Below are 26,039 nucleotides of genomic sequence, written 5' to 3' on the forward strand. Positions count from 1 at the left end.
GTTGCGGGTGAGCTTGCAAGACATAACTACTTGAAATGAATATATTTTATAATGAATATAATATATTTTATAAATGAATATAGTTACCAGATATTTTTCAATGCGTGGAACGAAATACATGACCGTTCCCGTTACTTTTGTGCTTCAGTGCATAAAAGAAAGTTTTGTTTAAAAAAAAAAAAACGTCGCAGTTTCGGCCGAAAGGCGAAGCATCGATTGCGATAGCAAATTGGTGCACAACTACACGAAGTAAGGTTAGTGGTTTTATCGGCCGTATAAACTTTCGGTATAAATATCGGCCGTATAGATATAGTAACTAAATTAACAAGCATTGCGTCACGCGCGCACAAGGAAACACGAACACATCTCACTCGAAGACTGCGGTAACTCGCAGTCAAAACACTGAAATGAGGAAGTGCGGCAGCCGCAGCGAGCGAATTGACCTTCGTGCTGCGTCTCGCATCATTGCCAACTAGGCCAGGAAAACAGCGCAGCGCGGACGTAGATGGCTTTCAAGATACAGCGGCCCGGGCGCTACTTTACAAAATGGTTCCGGACGGCCAACTGTTGCATTGAGGCCTTCAATAACTCTATCAGCGTGTCTGCTCACTTAGGACACATACGCACTCATAGAACAAGCAATGGTTGTGCAAAATCACTTACCGCGGAACCTTGGGGCGTTCAACACTGCGAGAGGCACCAACAGCGGTATAAAAATGCACCATTGCTGGTGTTGGCTGCCGCTTGGTCGCTTCTAGCGCGCGCGCGCACGCTCCGAAGACCTCTGCTCCTCCGCGCGTAGTTTCGGCTTTCGGCATCTTTTGCAGCGCCAAGGCGCGGCTACTCCGAACAGAAAATTTAAACGGCCCGGAAATACATTGCGCGGATATTGCAAATCTGACTGTTGGAATAATTCTACTGAGATTGTCGCTCAGGCTCAGACAGCCATGTTGGTCACTGCCGAGTTAATTTTTTTACGCTGTTTGGCTCGTGTTAGATATGGGCGTATTTCAACACTCCCTATCTACCCTACGCCACAGTTATTATTTGAAAACCTCAATTTTACTACCGCTATGCCCCTTAATATTCCGCTAAATGAGCTCGAGGGCAAGATAATGGTTCTAACTTATTTTACTTCTCGTGGGAGTACTTATCTTGAGCTGAGAAGAGGGGGGGGGGGGGGGGGGGCAAACGGCATGTCAGCTGTCAAAACGCCCATATGGGCAAATTTATGTTTGCTGTGCAGGCAGCACAGCGGGGCATGGCATTTCGGTAGTCACCCGACGTTTGTGCGCAGGCGCGAGTATGAACGAATGGGAGAGAGAAAATGTGGGGGCTCTCGCTCCTCGAATATCTGACTTTGCCTATAGGTACTGCGGCAGAGAAGTTTCTTTGCTCCTGCTGTATGCGTTTGTCTCTAGGCAAGCCGGCATTGTATGCGTTTGTCCCTAGGCAAGCCAGCATTGTATGCGTTTGTCCCTAGGCAAGCCAGCATTGTATGCGTTTGTCCCTAGGCAAGCCAGCATTGTATGCGTTTGGCCCTAGGCTAGCCGACATTGCGGAGTGGGGTAGAGTTTGTTCACGCTGCGACGCTGGTGGCCGGTACGGTGAAGCAGGTGAAGCAGTGGGCACTGACGCCTTATTTAGTGATCGCTGTGTGTAAAGCTACGTCGCACGTACGCGAATGCCACGTGGTAAAGGTATGTCGGACCGGCTTTCTCGCGCCCGAGGCTCTCATGCCGAGTTAGTCACGCCGGATTAGACATTTCTCGCGCCTTGCGGCGCTCTACCTTAAAAAAAAAAAAAGGAACATCACTGATTTTCCCGGGGGAGCAATACGGGCCGTCCTAGGGACTGGGCCTGCTCTCGTGGAGCCGTGTGTTCGCTTCCCCCTCCCTACTCACAGCCCGGAGCCTTGCGCGCGACGGAAGAGGGCGCGCTTCCTCCCCGCTTTCGTCCTTTGCGTGCGCGATACTGAGCCGTGATCGCCGGCTCACCCTCGCGCGCTTTCACTCGCACATACAGCATACGGCGCGCGGTGACGATTTTATCACCCTTGGTCTTATACGGAGCCTCACGGTGACGGCAGAAACGGGCCTGGAGTGAGAATATAACAGCTATCGCAATAAAAGTAACAACTGTGAATTTTTACAGCAAGTTTGATGGCGCGTATCTCCATATTGGCGTCATTCTGGAAATTCGTTCCAAGTGGATACACCTTGTAAACTCACTGGCTACAATTCGTAAACTGCAATATGTGCTGTAAGGTAATTAATTCAAGAGATGATTAGTGTATTTCGGTTAATTAGTTGAATATGTGTCTTTATTTCTCGTGCAAGTAATGTTCGCCTATCTGAATAATCCAGCTCAAAGACTAGAGTTATGCTATATGCAAGAGGCTAGTCATTAAAATCCCCCTCAACTTAAAAATGATCACCCTGTATATTGAAACCCTTGCCTGATGTGTTATTATATAAAGAAAGCTGTCGGGAGACCTGCTGCGTATCTCGAAAACAATAGACTGTGCGACTGCCTTTGTTAATTAGCACCGCTCTGGGCACATCTTGTACCGAGTTGCTTAATTGTGCTACTGCCGTCGTTTATTGCAACGCATACGTCTATTGTCTTCGTTCTAACGTGGGGATGCGGAAGCAGCATGTTGCTGCCGCCGCTGTTGTCTTTTCAGAAGAAACTAAAACCTACCGCGACGTGATAACGTGTTGTGTCGGCCTTCTAGACTTATATTTTGTCTGGTAATGCTCTGTTGTTGTTTTTTCGTCCCTTCATGCCCGCTGTAGAGCGGGAAACAAGGAGGAACCTTGTTGACGCTTAATAACATAGCGTAACCAAGTTTCTTCCATATCCCTTCGCCATGGCGTCTTTCAAAAAGAACAGTTGGACCCCGTCACGGTTTCTATAGGTGGTGGCTGTCAGGAATGCTTCTATTTTTGCTTTAATTTGTTTTAATTGAGGTGTTTTAGCATGAAATGGTCAAATGCCGAAATGAAACACGTATAGTGCAGCTGCAGCTGTGCGTTTTCAGTTAAAATTAGTACAAAAGAAAAAAAACCAGGACATTAACGCAAACCACTCTTGAGGTATGGGTTTCGTCTCCCTTCGTCTACTCGTCTCCATAATCCTTGTAGTCTTGAATGCTGCGATTCATGGCCATGGGTGCCGACTCCTGCAGGCCCCTTTTATGCATGTCTGCGAAAGAAAGGGTACGCCTGTCTATAATGATTGTTTTTAATGCCGCGGAAAGAAAAAGAAAGTTTGTAAAGTCTTGCCTAACTTGTGGGACGCCAAGCCTAACTTGTGGGTCGCCAAACGACGTTATTCAAGTGTTATGCTTCTTATGAAATGGTTTCAAAGTCACGTTGAGTTAACGCGGCCTCACGCTGGTAATCTTGGATCAGCGTGAACAATATTTTACTTAGCCGTAATGATTGCGCTGGGATATTTACTCAGCACTGTGCATCAGATTGATTTCCAGTTGCACACTGGAACGGCGTTAAATCCTTTTTGGTTTTGAGAAGCCTCGGAACAGGTCGCCGACACTCACACAGTCCGGCATCAGGCAAAATATCCGGAGTTGTACAGGCACTATACAAGTACACTATAGACTATGCAAGGATGCTCGTCAGCTAGAGGAAGTTCTCAATACTCGTTGCTGGGCTAGTTGGTTCATCTTATTCCCTGAAGTTAACACGCACCCAGTGGCGGAAAAAAGCGTTAGGACAGGGAAGAGCGTCACTTGCAACTAGTTTATCGAAAGCGGACGGGATCATATAGGCAGAGGTGGCCATGCGCGCACTTACGCTTACGCACAATACTCAAACAAAATTTGCATCGTTATCCAATCACACTGTGCAGAAACTGTCATTGAGTGCTACGTAAAGCCACGGATGTATCCCTGACACAGACGACACGTTTGATGTTGATGAAATAGTTCATTAGTTCCATTCATTCCTCCATTAGTTCCCGTGCCAGGGGATCTTTGCTTTTACCGAGAAGATCTGGCTCAGACGTGCAGGAATCGCAGTGCAATGTGCATTAATCTTATTCTTGAAAGACAGCTCGTGTTCCCTTGCCCTACCGTTGATGCAACGGCCTGTCTGGCCGATATACACCCTGGTGCAATTAAGTGGAATTTCGTACACCACACCGACCGCGCAAGTGCATATACGGTCTCGTATGATTTCTACCCCAAAGGGTCAGCTTCTGCGGGTCTGAGATGCGTGGGCGCAGGCCAGCAAACTTCCGTGGAGCCAAAAAAATAATAGGTCCTTTGTACCTTCTGGCCACTTTATATCGTGGGCTGCTTTATGCATGTGCGGAACAACCTGCGGCCTTTTTTACACTAGCGGCTTGCTTTCCGCCTATACCGGTGTCACGCGTACGCTTCTGATCGCGATCGTGACCGATCCGGATCGGAGTTCTTGGTCGTGATGAAAAATGGCCGCTGCTACATGGTTATAGCGTTCTGTATGAAATTATTATCGTCTGCTGATCATCACCAACTCTCAGAACTGCCTAATGTATTTGCTAGAACTTCGCATTTTCAATACATGCTTAAATTTCGGCAATATATGAATTTTACAGTTTGTAGGTGCTGGCAAAAAGTTCTTTTAAGCGTTTTTTATTCAGCTGCCTTCACTTCTTGTTTTTAGTGCTTTCAGAATACTGCGCTAAAGGGCACAGACGTCAGCCTGCGATCGCGATCTAGGGTCCTGATCGCGATTCTCTGATCGCGATCGCCCAGATCCGAATCCCGCAAGATCGCCATCGCGAATGACCATGCAGCAACACTAGATCCGGATAAAGCCCGATCCGGACCGGCTCCGATCGCGATCAGAAGTGTACGTGTGACATCGGTATTACCCTTCAATTTTCGAAAGAGAGTTACCGCTACTGCAACCGTGATAGAACAAGGGTATCCGGCTGCTCGTAGCCGTGCAACCTGACAGTTTCCTGCATTTTGTGAGAACAAGACCTCACCAACGCCGCCTCAAGACACATGGAGGCTATCGCCCCTTTTAACGAGTTCGGTACGCGCCAAGTGAAACGGTAAAAGCCTTTTGCGTGAGCGCGGGCAGTACGCCCGACAAATGTGTCGTTGAGAAAAGAATAGACTTAAATCTAAAAACTGTAGCTTCTTATGTAAAGGAAGCTCACGCGTAAAGGAAAGCCCTTTGTCATGTTGTCCAAATAGATTTACTTCCACTGTGTTAGTGGTCGTTGCAGAAAGGTAAGATTTTAAAATCACGAAAAAATCATCCACATGCCTAAAAAAATTGCATTTTTGCATCGTCAAAGGCAAAATCTAAGTCTCGTTCAACAGCAGATAAAAATGTCACATAAAACTGGCACGACATAGCAGCCGATGCAGATACCCTTTACGGTGAATGTGCACACGACCATCATACGAAAGAAGAGCCAAACAAAGATAAAATATTGCAAAGTCATAAAGTCATCAGCAGATATGCCTGCACCACTCTTAAAAGCGAGAACACTATTTTTTTCGATGCAGTCCCCAACTATCGGAAACAGTTCTGCATGTGGGACTGAGTAAAACAAATTTTCAACATCCACTGTACAGGAAGTCCCACCGGAGTCTAGGTTCTGCAGATACTGTGCAACATCTGTTGAATTCTTGACAATAAACGGGTCATCTACATCCAGTGCATTAAGATGCTCTAGCAAATAACGGCTAACGTTTTGCTGCCAGCACTCGCGCTCACTAACGATTCACATAAATGTATGCGCCACCATGGCCACCTTCGCCTATAGATATGATCTTGTGCGCTTTCAATAAGCTATTTGCAAGTGACGCTCTTTCCTTTCCTAAAGCTTTTTCCGCCCTTGGTTGCATCTTACGGGAATAAAGGAAGTTCCGTATGTCGGAAATGTTAAGACGAAGTGTTCAATAGAAGAGGTACGAATCGGTCTAGATTGCATCAAGCGCTGCAAGGCCTGCAGGCGCCTGAAATGTGAACGTGCCTGTGGTCGCGCGCCGTGCGTGTGAACGTGCTCCCGCGCATTTCGCGCACCGAGACCAGTGCGTTCGCGTACGGCTAGCACGGCTACCGCCGAGAGCTGCTGGAGTGGTCGTGACTTGCGTGCTCGTCGCGCGATGCACGCTTGCGCGCGACCGAGTGACTAGCTAGAGTTCATAATAACTGAGCGAGCGCGCGCATGGGGCGATGACTGGCCGGAGTGAGCGTGTCAGCGTTGGCATCGTCGCGGGCTGTGCGGCTCTGCTCGTAGTTCTTCCTTCTCTCGGCGACCTACGACTGGCGACGATGTACGCGTACTACGTACGCATCGACGGACGTGTTCGCGATAGCAATCTGAATCAGGCATGGCAGGAAGATTCCCGTGGCGGCGCATCTCTGGTGGTATTCTCGGGCGGCAACTTTCGCGAGATATCGCGTGACAACGGCGTACGCATCGACATGGACGGGCAACAGCGTGCTTGGCATAGCGCCTGGAATGCTGGCACTCGTAGACGCCAATGGGTACAGCGCTGGTTGCGCTGAATGTCGCGAAAGTGAAGGTGTTTTCGAAAGCGCTCGTCTGAGAATACCACCCCTGAGCTGAAGCACGCAGGTAAGATGACTTGTGAATAACAGGGGTCCCTAAATGTGGTGCGAACTAGTTTAGCTTGCCGCTAGCCATGGAACCCGGTGTGAGCGCATTTTGTTGCAGACTACTGCTATTTATAAGCATACATCTTTATCTTGAAATGTAAGTCATGGACTGCCGAGTAGCGAATGGCAGTTCTCTGCAAGCAATGTATGCTTGTCGTGTAACTGCTGCCCCTTTGTCGTGGATAACGTTTTCCCCTGCTGCTGTGACAGCGTACAGAGCCTTGTCGTTTAGTGAGGGTGGCAGCGCTCTCGAGCCCACAGTTTGAATCTTGCATTGTCGGAGATAGCCCGATTTTAGCGTGTTGTTACTCGGCGTGTTACTGATCAGGTAGATCTGGCCTCGCAGCCCCCGAGTTACAGGGCTGGTCTCTTCAGCATGTGCATATGATACAGCACTAGAACGTGAGCCTCTATCAAACCAACTAGTTTTTATCAAGGTGATCTAGAATGCAAATTAAATGAATTATAACAGGAATAATGCGTTCCTTGTTTTGCGCCACACTGTTCGAGAGCTGTGCACGTAAGTCTAAGTCTGCCCATTCGATTTGCCACCTGAGACCGCGTTTTCAACGAACAGTTTTATTTTTCATTCATCTCGTCTGTGGCTGGCACGGCGCCGCGCCGTCATTATCGCCAAGATCAGGCGCTTGGAGTTACGCTCAATAAAGAAAATCGAACATAAAAAAAACAGGTCCTTGTTCCGCAGAAAAGCTGACTGCAGTGTTTCCTGATGACCATCGATTCTATTTTAATGTCCTATGGTTCTAGAAAGGATTTTATCCCGTGACGGAAAATGAAGGTACTTACTCGTTCTCCACCGCATGACATGCCATCCAATATGTCGACTTCGTAGCACCATGTTAGACGACCTGTTACGTAGCAGCATTGCATCTTGCATCTTCTGCTGTGCTCATGGGTCTGTATAAGGGGAGAGATTTCACATAGCAAAAGAAAGGGCGAGTTTTTATCAGAAGGAAATACGGTTCAAACGAAAACATTCATTGCTCTCACTATGTCACAAGAGGACCAAGAAGGCCTATTATTAAAATAAGAAAAGGAAAAACGGAGCGACTCAATAATTATGGAGGAGGAGAAAAGAAAGGTAAAAGGCCGGGATGTTAACCAGAAAAAGTAATAATGTAAAACAGTCATGACCTCTATGTGGCACTGGAATACAGAGGGAAGGCAGGTACTGTACACGAACAAAGCTTCAGGCGTTTCAAATGGCCCCGCTTCATTGTATTACGGAGTCAAGGTGACTTCAAGCGAGATATCGCAGAAGTAAGCACATTTTTCGCATGCATCACGTTTGGTATACGCTTTCGTTCGGCAGCTGTGCCCTGGCCTTAATTGCAGACTCCGCCCGCTCCTAGCGGTCCAGACATGCACAGGTGCTGATCGGTTCCTGTCGGAATTCGTGTTGAGACGATAGAGCCACCTCATGGTTTTCAAACCACGTCCGCGCGTGGTACTCAGGGGGAAACTGGGTGATGCGCTGCTTGCACTCTGGAGTTGAGCCATTGTAAGTCGTAGACATTCTCTTTGTGATCGAAAAGAATTGGCAGATTCGGGGATATTTAGAGACAGCCTTGGTCGGCGCGGTTCTGGAAGAAGGAGCTGACATGCTGATTCATGGGCAGATGGGACTCTGGGAGCACGGAGAGTCCAACGTGGCTAGTTAAAAGACCCGTACTCAGGTGGTAGTCCCTCCAGTCGCGGAGTGCCCGTGCGTGAACAAGAGTCAGTTCGACCGAACTTCGTGCTAGGTTTGAAGACGGAGTTCGATCTGGGAACAGTAGTATGTACTTCAGCACATGCACCAGAAGATGTCACGAAGGTAGGAGGGGGAGGCTAGGAAAGTAGATGTCTGCTATGTAGGACGGTGCGTGCAAGACTTCTAAATTCTCCGGCTTGATTTGCGTTGCATATTAAGTATATATTGTAATTAAGTGTATTCAAGAGGGCAAGGGATGGGAGGTGCAGCAGGATGAATAGTTTTTCTCAAACACAAAGCTTTCTGGACGACTTCAATGAGTTTCCTGTCTATAGCTCTGCGAAACGTTTTTGTAAATATGAAATTTTCCTTTCAGCTATTGTCCTGGAATTTCGAAGTAAGAAAACAAAGAGATCAGAATAAGAAAGAAGTAACAATTAGGAAGCGAAACTTGGTGTGGGAGACAAACAAGGAAACGATCACGCACCTCTAACAAGCTAAAGTAGTATGCTCTGAGCGAAATTCAGTGGTAGCCACAGCTATATCGGCGTGTTGGTTCTGGCTACGCGGTGGCGTTCCTTTTTCTTTTTTCGACATACAGTGCAGGTGGGCCTATACAGACATAGAGAACTTCGTTCATAAAGATCGTGACGTGGTAATGGACTCTTGGAAGTATAGCCCACCATTTTGGTGTACTGTTGTTGTGCGTCTGTTTTTCTGCTTAAGAACAGCTTGCAGAATGTATCCGCGTTTATCATATGGCCCGGTAAGGTGCCTGGATGCCCCATCATGTTTCTTCTCGACGTTTCCATTATGCACCATGGTGGCAGTTTCCTGCAGGAAACAAAATGACACGCTAAGTCCCCACGGACAGGCAAGGTTATTTGTTCGAGATATCCACTAGCATACACAGATAGCTCTCCTGTGTCTCGTGACGTACACACCTTGTCAAAAGTATACGGGCTGGGTTGCGTGCGACCGCCTTGCCGACTACAGGCCCGCTAAATGAATTGCTGTGACATGCGAGAAGCTCAAATGGTCTGGGCAATCAAAAGAATTCTCCTACTCACCATCCAGAGGAGCGCCACGGGAACCGCGGCACAGAGCCGAACGACACTTGTGGCGAAGGCGCGATATAACCCGTATAATTTTGAGAAAGGCTGTACGCTGTACACCTATATGTAGGGAGTACGGAAACAGTCACACCCAAGCGTACCTTGATCAACAGGCCGAATAAGTAGAGCGTGAGCCTGGGGACATCGTTTGGACAGAGGCACTTGTTTTGCTCAGGGCAATGACCTGTACACTGACGAAGGCAAGTTCCCTTGTCCAAACATTTGTTTCAGCTTTACGCTTCTCTTGCTCTTGGGCGACTGTTTATCCCTTCGAGTCTGCATATTCCTGTGACAGCTTGGTCTAGGATAGTATTTTTTGGACTTTTCCGTTACGACATCTTAGTGGCATGTTATTAGTTATGAATGCCTTGAAACCATTTCTTTTAATGTGGTGATCTTGGAGTTAAGTCAACGCTGCGTAAGGTTTGTTTTATTGGTTTCGAATGGGGCGGATGCCTCCTCTTTTACATACTGACCCGAATATTTTACTCTCGAACACAAGTTTCGAGCAAGCTCACTGAATATCGGTCCCCGTCGCCAGCTGACGGCGCAGCCATCACTCGGTGGCAACTTGATGACGTGGCGACTGACGACAAAGCCATGCGGGCGAACACTGGCGGCGAGCATGCGCAAGAGCAGGTGGAGCGGTTTCGCGACGGTCCCTTTCGCCAGTCGCCGCAGTCCTCGGCAATAGGTTGATGTCCCTTAGAATCACTGGAAAGTATGGTTTGTCTATACGGTGGCTTGCCTTGAGCAACGCTTACGAAATGACCATTAGCTACCGCGGAACATTTCTCCTAATTTTTGGTTTTCATATGACTTCACTTTCAAGTTCAAAACTTCTCACTTGACAACATCGAAGGCAGCGTACAACTCACCGTGCTTCTCGTCGCTCTGCATTTTATCAATGACGAACCGATACACAGACGGTCAATTTTCTGGGACTCGAAGCCGGCATTGCAGTGTTTACTGTCAGTCTTGCAGCGTGGTCCACACGAAGAACTGGTGTTTTAATTTAAAGGGACCATGTATCACTTGACTGAGAAAGGATACCGAGTCATTTTTTAGTTGCCACGAAGTCATTGTGGTACTATCGGCTATAAACGTGCGGTCCGTTTAACCCTTGCAGAGTGCCGCCACTTAACAATCTCACTTTTCAGGACAGACTCTGCAAGGATGCTCTCCATGCTTGCGCTCCAGTGCACCACATCCGAATAGAATGAACTAGAATTCATGCACGCCCGGTTATATTCCCTGGATCCTGCCTGAAACCTACGACTCCTATCAACATTTCCCTGAAGTGATGAGCCCTTCTTGTGTCGGCTATGTTTGGGCGACGTGTTTACCAATGTCTATGCTTTCCGAACAGAAATGGCCGACATCGAAGCTCGTGGCCACTGCGGCAACGAGGAAACAATACGTCATGTTCCGGACCAGTGCCCGCAGTGCAGTGTCCAACCCCTATTTCCCTCGCCCAAGCGCAGCGTAGCAAACCAGAAACTCGCTTCTGCTTAACTTCGCTGCCTTCCCTCTTTCTCTTATCTTGGTGGTAAGAATCAGCTAAATACAGTGCCTCATGCGCGGCGCGAGATTTGTTGCCGTTGGGTCCTTCGCAATTAAACGAGCATATTTCCATGATTCGCGGCCTCGGAACACGTGTCAATTTATTTGCTTCTTCCAATACTTCCACTGCTTTAACAATTCTTCCACTGATTTAACGGAAGTTTCATAACCAGTAAAAGTGTAGAAAAGCTCTGAATAGAAACAGAAACGGTGCTATGACGCATAGCTGAAAAATGTGCCTAGTGAGCTTGTCGGCAAAAAGAAAAGAAAACAAATATTTACATTTCGCTTCTTCTTTACCATTCGCCGCATTTAAGAGAAATTCGGGCAACAAACATTTAAAAAACTGCTACAGTAGATATCATAGCCTAATCATCAACAGTACCTAGGAGCAGTTCGTTCTAATCGCGCCGATTACGCCTGTGCCAAAGCTGTCGACAGCACTGCTGCGTGCTTGTGACGTCATGCCGTGCAATTTTGTCTGCGATGATTGTGAAGGGTGCCATATAGGACGAGTTCTTATTTAATTATGTAACATAAGTGTATAACACGAAGTAGTAACAACAGGACGATGTCAGACGCGGACGAACATTTAAAAAGAAAGCACTCCTTCTCTGATGTCGTCTTGTTATTAGTATACTTACTGCTGTGCACTCTCGCAACATGATTGGATAGGTCGCATAAATAGATTTTTTGTTTGTTTTTGAACTACCGGGACACAAGTGTCCACATTTGGAAAAGCTAACCGCAAATCTGCAACGGAGCTACCAGCATCGAGCACCAACGAAAAAAGTTGCACACTTGTGACTCCAAGTTTTTATTTCTTAAGCACGAGCAGCATTCGGTTTACTGCGCTGGCGTTTCGCACATAAGACAAAGAAAATGACACGGATGAACACGTGTGCAACAGTTGAGCTTACCCGACAACATTTCGTATTTGTCTCTTGCTGCAGGAAGTGAGCTGGTACCTGTTTGTCCCGCCGTCCACGTAACTCATGAGGCTTCCGGCGGACCACGGACATTCTAGGTGCCCGACCTTGTCGTGTTGTGCGCCCAGCCTGCAATTGTGAGGAACGGCGTTTTTCACTCACCGTGAGTTGCAGGAGACAAATGGCCGTCTACCCTGCCACGCATCAATGTGGGCTTAAACATGTAATTAATGCAGATCCAATGCACATATTGGAAAACCACGTGGAGTGAAGCTTTTGTGAAGCGGTTCGTAAATACTATAGAACTGCGCGTCCTCTGCAACGACTTTTGCAGCATAGCAATTACATGCCTGCCATGCAAATTATGGAGATTAAAAACTGACTTAGGATACTCGAAACTAAATTAAAGCAAGAATCGGTTAACATGATTAGTGCCAACTACAACAGAGGTAGCAATTGTTAAGCTTCGCCTTCACGGCGTATTGCAAAGAAGGGTGATTAGACGAATGACTGTTTAAAGTGGTAAGAAAAAAAGATGTTAGTATAATACAGGTTGTAGACATTCATTTTTATTACCAAGTATTGAGAATTTTGTAGGCCACGACGCAGGAAGTAGAACTTCGTAGACCACCGACGTTGCCTTTTCTGTATGCACTTTGTTATCCTCCTCAGCGCTCGTGGGTGCCCTGCTATCTTTGTCCACAAATTATCAAAGCGCAAACTCGAGCTCGCACTGAACTTGTAGCTTTCTGCGTAGCCCTCCCGTATAAGGTTGTATATTTTGAAAAAATGTGCAGCCAGAGGGAAGCTTATTAACCCAATACACGAAATCACCGCAGGTACTCATGCTCTAAATGCTTCTAACTTGCTTCGGTATAGCTCAGAAATACGCTGAACGCAATTCACGAATGCAAAACGCGAACTGGCAAAACGTGCTACACAATTGTGATACAAGCTGCATGCCTAGTTTAATATAACACGATGCATGCTTCAGCAATGCTTAAAGGAGTGCTGACGGCAAATTTGCGGGGGATGATATTTTTCTCTTGGGCAATACACAGGATCTATAAGACCATATTAACGGCCGGCATACGCATGATCGTGCCTCGAGTAATTCAATATCGCACCATTTCCATCATACAGTTCTAGATTTAAGATTCACCCAGACATGGGTAGACAACTTTTGAATCGCGTAAATCAGGAGTACCCGATGTCAAGGAATTCACGTGAACAATTAAAGCGCTGACGACAACGGACCCCTCCGCAGCCTGCTCGACTTCACCCGTGCGCCATCTTTAGTCGACGCCAGAACTAGGTAGGAGACGCGCACTTGCACCTCCTGGCCGTGTTTGGGCAAACGCACGCGCAGCAGCTGTTAACTTTCTGTCGCCGTTAGCGTCTTCAACGTCACACTATACTCGTGGACAACTTTCTGTGGCAACGAAGGGAAAGCTACGGGTGCGGAGCTTCTGCCCATGTGTTACCGCGCCAAGTAGACCGCCAGTGTTTGACAGTGATTTTCATTGCTCGGGACAGATGCTGAATAGACGCAGCTTCCACGCGCGACGGTGTCGCGTTTGCCCAGACGCGGAAGGGAAAAGCCGCAAAATAAGTAAACTTTTACATTCAGTGGTGTGTTTTATCTTATTTAGCTGTTGATAATAAGGTGTTTGTTTTCTCTTCCCCAGCTTAAACTGCCGTGAATTAAAACACGGGAATCTTTTCAGAAGCGCTCTAACTTGTGCGCGCTTTGCCTCCGTAGCTTTCTCTTCATTGCCACAGAAAGTTGTCCGCGAGTATAATTTGTGCGTAAGAATGACATTTTCATGATAACTGTCACGATTAGTCCGGAGAAGGGAGCCACGTGGAATGCAGTTTAAGATTGAGGAGGAGGAAAAACATTTCCCTCCTCCGCCCCGGACCTATATTCCATCTCACAAGCTGGTTGCAGCACTGCCGAATGTACGAGGCGTGCAAAGGCAATATCCTCGCTCAGCGGTGTATAGTTCCTGGCGTAACTGGCTGATTATGGGCTACGCTAGAGAGTTTTATTTTTGCTCACTACGTGATGCGGTACAGCGATACAGGACATGTTAGGACCTTTGCGCATGCACGTAGTATACAGAGAGTTACCGTGACAGTTACCGCCGGTCACCGAATTGCCACCTTAACCGTGGCAACATGGCAGCGCCCATACAGCGCCGACTACCCGCATCGATCTAAACTCGCGCTTGTTACTGGCTCTCAGCTCGTCGGCAAGAAACAATCGGCAAAATCCGTCATCGCTATGTTTAATTCCAAGCTCAGGTCAGATCATTAGGTATGTTTTGTCGTAATTATCGAGATCAGCTGTTTGTTTTCAGGCTGCTAGGACTACAGACACAGCACCGAGTCATAAAGCAGGTTTGATTTCTAATTAGTAGATGGCGCCAAATCATTAGCATTGGTGATGCGTTGACGGTGCGGGACGGTATGGAAGCCTGCATCATTAATTTACTACCCCACTCTAGCATGCTACGGGATGACAGTAGCGAGCAAACGCCAAGCAGACGCTGTGACGCAAGTGAACGCAAGAGAAAAGACGGGGAATGCGGGAGATGGAAATTCAAGACGATGAGCAAAACGTGAACAAGGTGAATGCAGGAGCCAACGTTTCGACAAGTGGACTTGTCTTCTTCAAGGCCTTGAAGAAGACAAGTCCACTTGAAGAAGACAAGTCCACTTGCCGAAACGTTGCCTCCTGCATTCACCTTGTTCACGTTTTGCTCAAGTGAACGCAAGGGCATTCGCCAGTACTACTTGCTAAGGAGGCTGCAAGGTAACTGCAGGGAAACCGTGCACGTAAAGCGAAGCCCTACTGTCGCATGCATGTAGACGTAACTTGTGGTTACGGTTTCAAAACTTTTTTTGCATCAATCCACTAATTCACTGTGGGGCATGTAATAGGACGACAAGCAGACGCTGAGCAGATGACGCGGCGCGGATGAGCACATCTCGAGGGGCATTCGGCCTTCCTATTGGCTAATAATTCGTGTAGCTTCCACAGTGCTGCAACCAGCTTTTGAAATGGAGCGTCGCCTCCGACGGAGCATAGTCGTCGTCCAGTAGCTCTTGGACCCTGGCGCAAACTTCAGAGGTCTAGGCGACCCGGTGTTGTTCAGAGTTCGACCTGAGCTGAACGGTCTCCCACTGCTCAGCGCTGGTCATGTTACCTAGCTTTTTCTTGGGGCAGGCCCAAATCATATGACCTAACTTAACTTTTGTTGCAAAATTTACATAATTCTGAATATGGGCACGGCCAGCAATAACTGTATATGCCACCGGGTTCGGGTAGGCATTTGTTTGTAGGAGCTAGCTACGTGATGAGCCGCCTCGTTTCCGGGAAGAAGAACTGCTCTAGTGCCCATATAATTTGTATTCATCGATAATTGGAGTTGGTCGTTAGGATTATTAGTGCTTGCGGCGATATTCTTACTCTGGCAAAGTTGCGTATATACGGTGCTCTTAGAATTGCTAATGCTGAACACTTAGGAATAGATTAATAATGAAATAAATTATTATTTAACCGTCTGCTGTCGGTCATACTACGTGATCGCGTTCTTCACAAGCATCCAAAGCGTATGCTATAGTCACTTTAGCCTCAGGAATTTCTGTCTATAGTCCTATAAATATATATGCTTCTGTGAGATATTTCAATATTGCACTGCCGCAAACTCGAGCTTTGCAGTATGCGTTACGATATAACGTGTGTGCCAGCACCTCAAAAAAGGCATGGACACCGTTACCTTTGAGTTCGTCAACCAAGCGGGCGATGTGAACGAGCAGAAAACAGCACTAAACGTGAGCACGAAGAGAGGGACAACCAAGTGTCTTTATTCTTTCAGTGTGCATATATTTACTCTACCGCTATCGAGAAGCATGAGAAGCGATGAGAATTTGGAAAATGCTGAGAGAAACTGAGAACGCCGTGCGCTATGGATGTCGACACGCTTCAGCCAGGCGGCGGGACGTGTACGGTCACAATGAATTATTACGTGATATAGCTAATAAATCAACTATGTGTGTGCTTTGTTAACATACCCAATCGTGAAAAGTATGCGTGCTTGCTGTGGTTTGTCTGCAAATTGCACCTGCGCATTTAATTAACCTTAAATTCAGCGCCAACACACATGTCTAATGACATAACTCTCTAAGTGTCCTTCACGTCCTTTAATGTAGCGCTTCCATATGCAAAGGAAGCGCGTCTAAATATGTGCTTTTTAAATGTTTGCTACAAATGAATAACGAGATTAGGGCGGTGCAACATTAAATTTGCCGCTCGATATCTTTTTTTTTGGTAGAGGAAGAGGTAGAAAGCATTGACTAAGATCGTTAATGTAAGAAAATAAGCGAGAATTTGAACTCTCGGAAAGAAACCATGAGCAGTACTTTGGCCTTGCGCTCCAACGCGATTGGGTGTCTGGTTGTTTGTGATCAACCCTGCGCAACACGCAAATATTCTGCATATCGAGCATGTCGAATTTGGGAGGCGTACACTTTTTTTTTATTGCGAGGGTAAATGCCTCAGTGCATACAGGGGTATGGGGTGCGGGCGAATAAGGATGCTTAAATGAATGGAAAAAGATTAGCGGATCTAATGGTTTAATGATTTAATGAGGTTTACACTATAAAAAAGAGTTACCGCGTGCATCAAGCGCACAGTTTTAATATTTGACAAAGATATTACGTATCTCGACAACTAGTCTTTCTTTTTCGCGCATCTTGAGACCTTCCTTTTCTTTGTTACCACGGTCCTCTTTACTTTTGCTGCTGTTTTTTTCTGGTTGATTCTCATTTACGATTGATATCTGTTATCTTTGTTACTTTTCTTCGCATTTCGTTTTCCAGTAATGTCGAATTCGTGAGCCTGGTGTGCGTTTCGCTTCACCACTGTTGTCGGCTAACCATTCTTTCGTTCTTTGCGTTCTTTGTAGACAAGCAGATTTTAAAGCGATATTTTAATATCGTTCCGCCGAGTATATATCTAAATCCTCCCAATGAATAACCAAGCAGTTGAGAGTCAGCGCCAGTTTTGTTTTTCCTAGGTCCTGTCGCTGCGTTGTTCTTCTCGTAATGATGCTCGACCAACTAGCCCAACTTCGTACTCTTGTAAGTAACACCCTGTGACAGAAGTTGTGACGTAACCGTGACCAATTACTGCATACCTTTTCTAGGAGTTGGAATGTATAAGGATAACGATGTAGCTTCGGCTTTCAAGTGCACACACAAAAAAATGTGCACCTTCAATAAGGATTACTATATTTAGAATGTACACATGCACTCCACATATTTTCTGCGAGAAAGCGAACATCTCTTTTCTATTTAATACTTAGCACTCACGTGTGGCCGAGCTCGTGTGCCATCGTAAAGACACCCCTGTATGACAGAGCAATATCCTCTCCCATCGCAACTCTTTCTCTTGTGCACACTCCCCCGACGTATGAAAGACCTGCAAAAATGATTTAGACGAAACACAGTTGGCCACGTAGTATGTATGTGTAGAGTATTGACCGGAGTAATAGAGGCACAGCACCGCGCTACGGGCAACTGAGCTGCGATGGACACCGGGCGTGCTTCTTAATGCGAAAGCGTTATATGCCCCATTGCGCGAAAATCCGGCATTGTCGGCGTCACCGAAGGAGGCTATCAAGAATGGCCAACAGCGAAAAGAGTAAAAGCGCGTCGAAGAATGCTCGAATAGACGTCAAATTAGACCCAGACGCCACGGAGGCTCCACGGTTCTGGCTGACTAAAGGTGTGCCCAGTGTCTGCGTCATTGGGCACGTGACGGCGCAGTCAACGGGGAGGAGGTGACGCCACGTGATAAGTGATAAAATCCCTGTATAAAAGAAGACACGTTTCACCAAAGGTACTTTAATGCTTTCGCCTTCCCACACGTAAGGAGTCTTAAGTGTCCCTGCCAATTTTTTTTATTTCTGACGTGATTTTTACTGATCAAAGCAGGATTTCTGCACCTAAAATTTTGAAATTTGCTTAGGTTTAGGATTTTGATAGGGTCCCGTAAGAGGCTGTGCTGGTAGAGAGAGATAAAAGCACGAGTGTTAGCAATCGAGAGCGGGTGTGTGCGTTTGTGATATATATATATATATATATATATATATATATATATATATATATATATATATATATATACACAATGCAGACGCGTAGGCCTAACCTATACCTTGCTCGGGCCTACCGTTCTGCACTAGCAGGAAAGGGGACGAGGAGGAAAAGGAATGTCGATGACGATAAACCGAGGTGCGTTTAAAAGTGCAACAGACTGCGGCATTTCCAAAGCCGTCCGTCTAGCCCAGGCCAGAAGCGAACAGCGCGGCCGTGAAATTACAAGAGCCGGTATAACCTTTCTACTCTTTTAATATCAGGACTGCGCTGTTCGCTTCTCGCCAAGCACCCAAACCAACTCATCGGATAGCGGTCTTTAAGCGACGTGTGCGATCGAAGAGACCAGTTTCTGTTGTTCTAGCGCGGGCACGCAGGAGCAATGTGAAAAGCGCGTACAAGGGCTTCTGCTACGTGAAAGTTCAACTATTCTGTGATAGCGTTCTGCTGTTCGAAAGTTTATTTATTTTATTTATTTATTTTCAATACGGCCAGTCCCATTAGGGACCATAGCAGGTGGGCATACAAAAATGAAATACATCGTAATAAAAGTGCAGGTACAAGTTGCATGTGAATAAACCAAGCAAGAAACGCGAAAGAACAAGGTAACAATACATATAAAAAACAAATACAGATATCAGATATCTAGGAGACATGCGCAGCAATACAGAGAATACATCACGAAAAGGACACAAAACGGGAACAAAAATACCAGTAAACACCTTCACGATAATTAGCGTGGCTTACAAGAGTTGAAAAGCATATTATGTGAATAAGACTGCGTTACTGGTTGCTTGATGTGGATTCTAACCGTGATGTGAACTGAGATAATGAGTCTGCAGAAATGACTGATTCCATTCCTGATCACGAGGGGGAAATAAGAGTACATGAATGTGTCATTATGGCATGAATATTCTGTTAAAGCGTCTACATGTTTATGTCTCGATGATAGTGACTGCGAAAAACATATGTATTTTTTAGGTCTATATTATAATAGTTGTGAATCAAATTAAATAAAAGTTTGAGCCGTGCTTGTTTCGCTCTTGATTATAGTGTCGCTAAACCCGATATAGCCGCAAGGTTAGTGGGTGAATCTGTGCGCTTATACTAGTTGTAAATAAACCGCAGTGCTTTTCGTTGTACCTTTTCCAGTTTCGTTATATTAGTTACTGAGTGCGGAAACCAAACTGTGTTAGCCTGCTCCGGAACCGGTCTAACGAAAATAGTATATGTGAGAAGCTTAGTCAACGTGGGTGCGAGGTGGAGACATCTTCGGAGATAAAACAGCTTGCGTAATGCCTTTGAGGCCATGCTGGCAATATGCGCGTCCCATCTAAGGCGAGAAGTTTCGAAAGATGTGATAATATTATATCAGTCTGGCTACAGTTGTCGATGTTAAATGCGAGGTTGTGCACAACTAAGTCACCATTGGTGTTGTGTATTGTTTGTTTGGTGGAATTTGTTTACGTGCATCACGAAAAGATGGAGCAACATCAGGGCATCATATTTACGCAGCCACAAGCCTAAACGAAACTGCGCGTACGCTCTAAAGAAAAAGAAAAAAAAACAATGGCTCGCCATTCTGGCTCCTCGAAAGTGGAATTCCAGTGAAGCAGTTGAAAACCACCACTGCAACTGCCGAGGGGGTTGTGCAGTGCTTGCGCTCGACTTATCTAGTGCGGACTCCCTCATCCTGCCGGGCTTGTCACTGGCGCTGAGCCTTTTGGGAACGAAGTTGACCAATTTTGCCAGCGCGCAACCGTTGGTCGTATTGCCTTTTCTTTTCCCTTTGCCGCACCCCGTATTCACGCTGCTCCTCGGGAGTCGTAACTGTGCGTTGCCCACCCATAGCGGTGCTGCGACAACCATGAAATCAGTTGCTAAGTTGGTTATCTTATATATGAAAGGCTAGTGACGTGACTCCCCACATCGCTAGCTGCCATCGCCACGGCAGCTTGCGCAACAGTTATCTTTGATTGGAAACGTATGCGGGGAGTGGTACGTACTTCGCGTTGTTATCAGGAGCGCCTTGTCATCAATGATGTGGTTTGCATGCTTGTTTTATGCTTGTTTTTTATTGAAACGAATGCTGTGCTGCATGTTGTATGCACGATACCAAAGAATGTGTGCAATTTTTCGCTTCAATCGATAAAGGTTCTTTTATATTCGCTGAAGGTTTTTTTTCTGTGAGGATGACGCCAACGAAAAATCCCGACCAACTAGAGGCTAACAACTTCGCTGTAAAAGTTTCCACCCTTTGGAGTTAATCTTTACCCAAACAATAATCGTCATCTGTTTTGCGTGCCTTTCCGTTGCATACCGCCGCGCACGCTCGACACTTCAGGGTCACGAACGGCCTACGCTGTGACCATCGCCGGGACATAGCGTTCTTGATAGGAACGTAGCGAGCGCGCAATGTTAAAGAAATCAATTACACGCAAGCTTGATAAAGGTTATTGCTGGGGCACAAGATAACTTTAGGAAGGTGTAATGTTTGTAGAGGGAATCCCTTGTTAGTTCTTTTCTTACCTGTCATCTTTTGCTCAACTGCTTGGCCATTTTTGCCATTCACCAGGTCTCGACTGCAAGTAATAACGCAAATTACAAAGCAACCTTAAATTGAGGTGAGAAATCAAGTGCGTTGAAGTACACAGAGTGCGAACGAATCAATAGATATCATGTACTGGAGTTTATCGGCGCCGGCATGGTGAGGTGTGGAAGAAGACGAAATAATAATGCGCACTCGATCGCTGCCCAGCTGAGACCGCCAATTTTACTGGTATTCTGTCAGGCGGTCTGCGGACTTTACTTACAAGAACATTTCGTGGCATTTGGTGATTATACACGTATATATATGCACAGAGCCGTTTGACGGCTCTGTGAATCAAGTCTTAGGCACCATCGGTCTCCAGCCTATGTACTTCCATGACTTGAGCTTGAATTCTGTCGCTCCTGATCTCAACTAAAATATCGGATATACTCCCGTTTGCTCCATAACACCCACCGCCGCCTTCCAGTCTGGTAATGTTATGACTATGAGTTTCGTTTCACTGTTATAGTTTCAAGGCACTTTGGTTATCTTCACTTTCCCATTCATAAAATTTAGGCCCCATGGGTTAGTACTCGCCCGATGCACTCACCAAATGTTTTCTTTCGAGGGTAAGGGTGAGCTGTCGAAGCCTTCTACTTACTCGGTAATTAGGTACACCACGTCAGTTTGCTCTGGAATATTCCCTTGTATTAGGTACCGCGTCAACCCTTCAATGGTGCCGTAAGCTTCCAAGTACCCACCGTCGATGTACTTAGCAAATTCATCCATCTGTACAACGTACGAAAACGACAAAGAATCTCTCGTAAGCAAAATTGTTTTCTTTATTGCAGTAGACTAGTCGCTAGTAAGTAAGCGATATTTTTTTTTCAATGGCAAACGAAGCCAGCGCATTCTTTCCTGCTCATTCTGATGTAAAAACTAGTTTCAAAAATAAACATAGGAACTTACATGTAATTATGGAGTTTCACATTTCTAAAGATGCACAGTGGGCTACTAGGTACGCCGTAATGAGAGTTTCGGTTGTATTTGTACCGACGCGCCAGGGTCGTTTACTGTGCATTAAGAAGTTGTGAACCCCAATTTTTGCACTTGGCCCACATCGAAATGTAACAATCGCTGCCAGGAATCGAACCCGCGACTTCGAGTTCACTAGCAGAGCGCCATAGCGAATGAGTCACCGTGGCGGGTCTTCTAAAATGAAGATGGCACTTCTTCATGGAATGGGTTACATTTTTTGTAAATGAATGAATACGAAATAAAGATTGATAAAGATTGGACCCAGCCTTGACACTACATGAATCTCTCTGGCCAGTGTCGAAGCATAGTTGGGCGAGCCAAAAAATCCAAAGCACGCCCCATTAACACTTTCCCTGTTTACGCGATATCACGAGATACCAGCTCCGAGTTCTAATACTCGAACGGGACACTTAAGGCTGAGAAAGCCTGATCACGAGGTCGTGTGTACTCCTCCGATAAAAACATGTCATTATTTACGACTCAAAAATAAATGCGCTGCAACACGCTATACCCAAGTATACCCAAGGATGATGAACAGAAACTCCTCCGACTGCATTCACAGAGGTGTGAATGTAGTAGTGTATATATACTCAATACTGAGTCCCTTACATGCTGCCATAAGATGCGAAATTGTCAAACGGAGCAATTCATGGTTCGCACAGTGCGAAAATGAGTGAATAGTAAGTACGCTTTTGTGCTGTAAACTCATATCAGTTTTCCGCAACAAGCACGCAGTTTTAATCCAGAGGTAGAAAATGTCAAACTAGTTTCGAGTGACCTGGTTGCAATTATATTATTGTCATCTCTCCATCTTGGATGCGGGAACACATTTGGCGTGCTTTCGCAGCTACTGCATTTGTTTCATTGCTTCATGTTTAGTGTACTCACCAAGCTCCTGGTAACCCCTACGAGCCTGAATCGAATTCGAGGGTTGATGATGCTATGGTACCGGAGATTTACCTGAAACAAAGGTACAAGAGAATTCTGATAAGCGGTGCATGCAAAAGGGAGCTGAACATACATGGGGTATTTTCACATTTAATATGATGCAATCTATCCCTGCTCTTATAATTATTTAGGGCCCTGAGGTAGCACGCCTTTCTTTTGGCAAGCGACAGGGATCACAAATCTTTTACTTTTGTTAGTCGCGCCGCAAGAGCGAAAGCAGAAAGTTTGGCGCATTCGTCATATGTTAGCACTCCAAGAACAAATAAACGCTAAAATCTTCTTTTGTGAAAATGTATTAATGGGGTGTGTTGTGTGTTTATGTGTTGTCGCGTTGAGTACGCATGCATATAAAACCGTGAGCTAATGTGAGTGTTGTCCGCCTATATTTGGTAATTTACACTCTTTATGAAACCGCACCTGCTGATGCATGTTCGCACATTTTGATGTACAAATGTGTGCTGCTTGCTGCACCCATGTGAAAGACCTTGTATGTGTTCTGGCACTTTGACTGCATGCATTGTTTTTCGCTACTCTTAGCGGTTTCACATATTGTTTGCTATGCGACGAGGAATCATCGGTGCTACCTGAAGGCGCCGAACTCTCCTGCAACTTCATACCATTAAAAGATACTAAACGTACCACATTAAATTACATTTTTGCGAGATGTCTTTCCAACGAAGCAGGTTGAAAATTCTTGGACAATAGTGTAAAGTACAGCATTGGCGATGTCGAAGTACGGCGACCGCGTTTTCCCTCAATTAAAAAATAAAGAAAAATCACAGTTCGCGCATATCACTGCTTTGTTCTTGATCAAAATTTGCAGAAAGATTGTATTTCGTGCTCTGGATTGTTCAGTATAACACTTTGCAACGTTATTTGCTTGATTGGTCAAGAAATAAACAAACGAAATTCTCTTGATTTGCGCGCCTAGCTGTCCAACATGGCGGATACGATGTTACCTGGTCACCTGCGGCATCTGCGTATGGGCAAATCAGGTCCTTGGAAATTGGCCTCATTAATTGCGTGGTGGAGGGGGGGGGGGGGGTTCAATCTAGACTATTAGGGGAGCAGACAAAGGTAACTTCGCAATCGTTCTTGAAAAAATAAGCAACTAAGAGAGCCATGAGTTCTATTAAACACTTGAGACCCTAAAGGGCAACATTTCTGTAAAATTTGATCCAGTACAGCAATAAACGCAAATTAGGAAAATATTTTCAAGGAAGAAACGCAGGCAACTGTATTTCGCTGCAGCATACGAGAACGCTGGACAAATAAGTTAAATATGGGACACAAAGGAATTGCTGGCAATACCTTCGTTCGTACAGCGTTGCATCTCTACGCAATTTACATAACCAGAACTGAAATGGTGCCTTTCTTATTTTATTTGGCTCTGCGTCGCTGTTCGGTGTTCTACAACAAAATAAACTCACAGCGTTCATCATCACCGCCAAATAGGTGATCAACTCCTCGTCTGTTTGATAGTGGGATTGGTGCTGTTGGTCTGATATTATAGTAACCTCCACAACGAATTCTTCAGGTAGTCTTCTTTGCGATACAGGTCCCGCAGCGTGGAAGTCTGACAAATAATAAATCAAGAAATCGCACAGTGAAATGTAATAACGAATATACGTGAAGCCACAGCCTGCGCTAATGAATCTCGGTCTCGTCTCAAGTGCGTGTGGAAATTGCCCAGAATTAAAAACAAACCGGCGAGAGTATTCACGACGCTGCAAGACTTTAAAAATATGACTGGATTATGGTTACAATGGCGCCAAGCCTTTTGTGCCTTAAAGTCGTAGAGCCGTATGACCTACTAGCAGTATGCTGTTGAAAAGCTGAAAGGTTCAGTTATTACTTAAGAAAAGCCTACAGAATGGCGATATGTTTAACACATAAACATATTCCTCCAGCTCTTTCAATCCTTTGAAGAGATAATGTGTGTAGCTCGTTTAGTTCAGCATTTCGTACACTGATGCATCTTTTAACACCCATTACTGCGGTTAGAGGACGTCATGTAAAACGACTCGTGCATTTTACTCTGGCTAAAACACTCGCGAGCACTTCAGCTCGAAGAGAACATGTAGTACAGCGGTTTACAAAACAGGCTTCAACAAAGTCACCGTTGAAGTCTAGACTTCAACGCCAGAGCACAGGCACAGCACACAACCAACTTTAGCTGTCTCACGAGATCACAGTGGCACTTTCGAGATGTTTCGAAGCTGTGCTGCCTCTGTTATTTCTTTCTTTTTTTAGCACAAGCAAAATAGCGGCAACGATGCCGTTAGACAGGTGTCGAAATGCGCGAAAACCTTATCATAAACAGAAGGTGCAAGGCAAATCTTTTTGTAGCGACACGACAGCCTGAGGTATACCTTTTTCATCTTACTAATGCTAGCTGAAATGTCATGAGTGTCACCATTTCTTCTGACTTCAGTGACGAAGCGCCAAGACAGCGCAACAATGTTAATTAAATCTTTTTTTTCCCGGTAATGCGTGATTTTCTATGGTCGTGTCAGTAAATAAGCAATAATAATTATTTAGTAATCATAATTGAAAAGTCACGAAATAACATTTAGCTACCCACTTTTACGGCACATGTTACAATTGCTCAACTACGCTGGTCAGTGCTGAACACTTTGACATTTTTTACAAGCACTAGTGCGGAGACAACCTTTCGCTAAATTGCAGCGAAGTGTCACTGGCGTTGCCCTTGTTGTTTCACGAGACTCGCCCATACACACACTGTGAAGGGTCTACGTGGAACATAAACGCATGTTACGTCAAATTTTGAGGGCGAATATGGCGAAGTAGAAGCCAGACTCGGTATTCCTATTTAGGGCACCCGCCTAAAGCACTGACCTACCACGGCTTAACTTCTTTAACTAAACCTGGTTCTGCAGTTGATAATTAAGTGATTAATTACTAACCTCTGATTTAATAAATAGTAAATCAGTGGTTACTACAGACGTAACGAAAGCTTAATGCTTTATTTGCATGGTTCTGAAAAGCTAAACGGAAATATTTGCCTTTAGCCGGGCCCCTTAAGACAATTTGAATATTCCTTTAAATAAATCAATAAAGATAAAAGAAAAAAAAAAGAATTACTGAAAGCCTTTCACGAAGCATGTCGCATGAGAAAGGCTGATTGTCGTAAGGCCAAATTGTGAAACTGTTTGCTCATTTCCTGAGCTTACGTGAGGAGCCCTTCACGCCTTCATATCGCGAAATATCCATAAGTGTAGCAACAGTAACCCGAAAGCTTCTTTCACCTGCTCTCACAAAAGGAGCACCCACTCGGCGACATCCATCATAAGTCAGATGCAAACGCTGTTAATAATCAGCACAAGGTCGTGGGATAGAATCCCGGTGATGGCGGTCGCAACACCCGTG

At 45.6% G+C, this 26,039-nt stretch overlaps 1 protein-coding gene and 1 long non-coding RNA gene across 2 annotated transcripts; one reads left to right on the forward strand and one right to left on the reverse strand.

The window, feature by feature from the left end:
- Positions 1–2,940: 2,940 nt before the first annotated feature.
- On the reverse strand, positions 2,941–24,301 carry LOC140213612 (A disintegrin and metalloproteinase with thrombospondin motifs like). The gene is made up of 9 exons (XM_072284853.1): positions 24,080–24,301; positions 22,590–22,661; positions 21,325–21,452; positions 20,663–20,715; positions 17,351–17,459; positions 11,963–12,100; positions 9,048–9,198; positions 7,458–7,568; positions 2,941–3,207 (listed from the first exon to the last, which is right to left on the reverse strand). Exons 1-9 carry the CDS (start codon positions 24,089–24,091, stop codon positions 3,163–3,165), a joined length of 819 nt encoding a protein of 272 aa, XP_072140954.1. The 5' UTR covers positions 24,092–24,301; the 3' UTR covers positions 2,941–3,162.
- On the forward strand, positions 6,280–17,119 carry LOC140213613 (uncharacterized). Its single transcript, XR_011890517.1, has 3 exons — positions 6,280–6,609; positions 11,996–12,134; positions 17,056–17,119. It is a non-coding gene; the product is annotated as an uncharacterized lncRNA (long non-coding RNA).
- Positions 24,302–26,039: the final 1,738 nt, after the last annotated feature.

The sequence above is a fragment of the Dermacentor andersoni genome, chromosome 10 (assembly GCF_023375885.2).
Source record: "Dermacentor andersoni chromosome 10, qqDerAnde1_hic_scaffold, whole genome shotgun sequence".
NCBI lineage: Eukaryota > Metazoa > Arthropoda > Arachnida > Ixodida > Ixodidae > Dermacentor > Dermacentor andersoni.

Excerpts from the sequence above, each read along its gene's own strand:
- LOC140213612 (XM_072284853.1), bottom strand. Across the intron at positions 9,199-11,962 it reads CAAATACGAAATGTTGTCGG|GAAACTGCCACCATGGTGCA; the intron begins GTAAGCTCAACT and ends TGTTTCCTGCAG. Across the intron at positions 7,569-9,047 it reads AACAACAGTACACCAAAATG|ACCCATGAGCACAGCAGAAG; the intron begins GTGGGCTATACT and ends CCCCTTATACAG.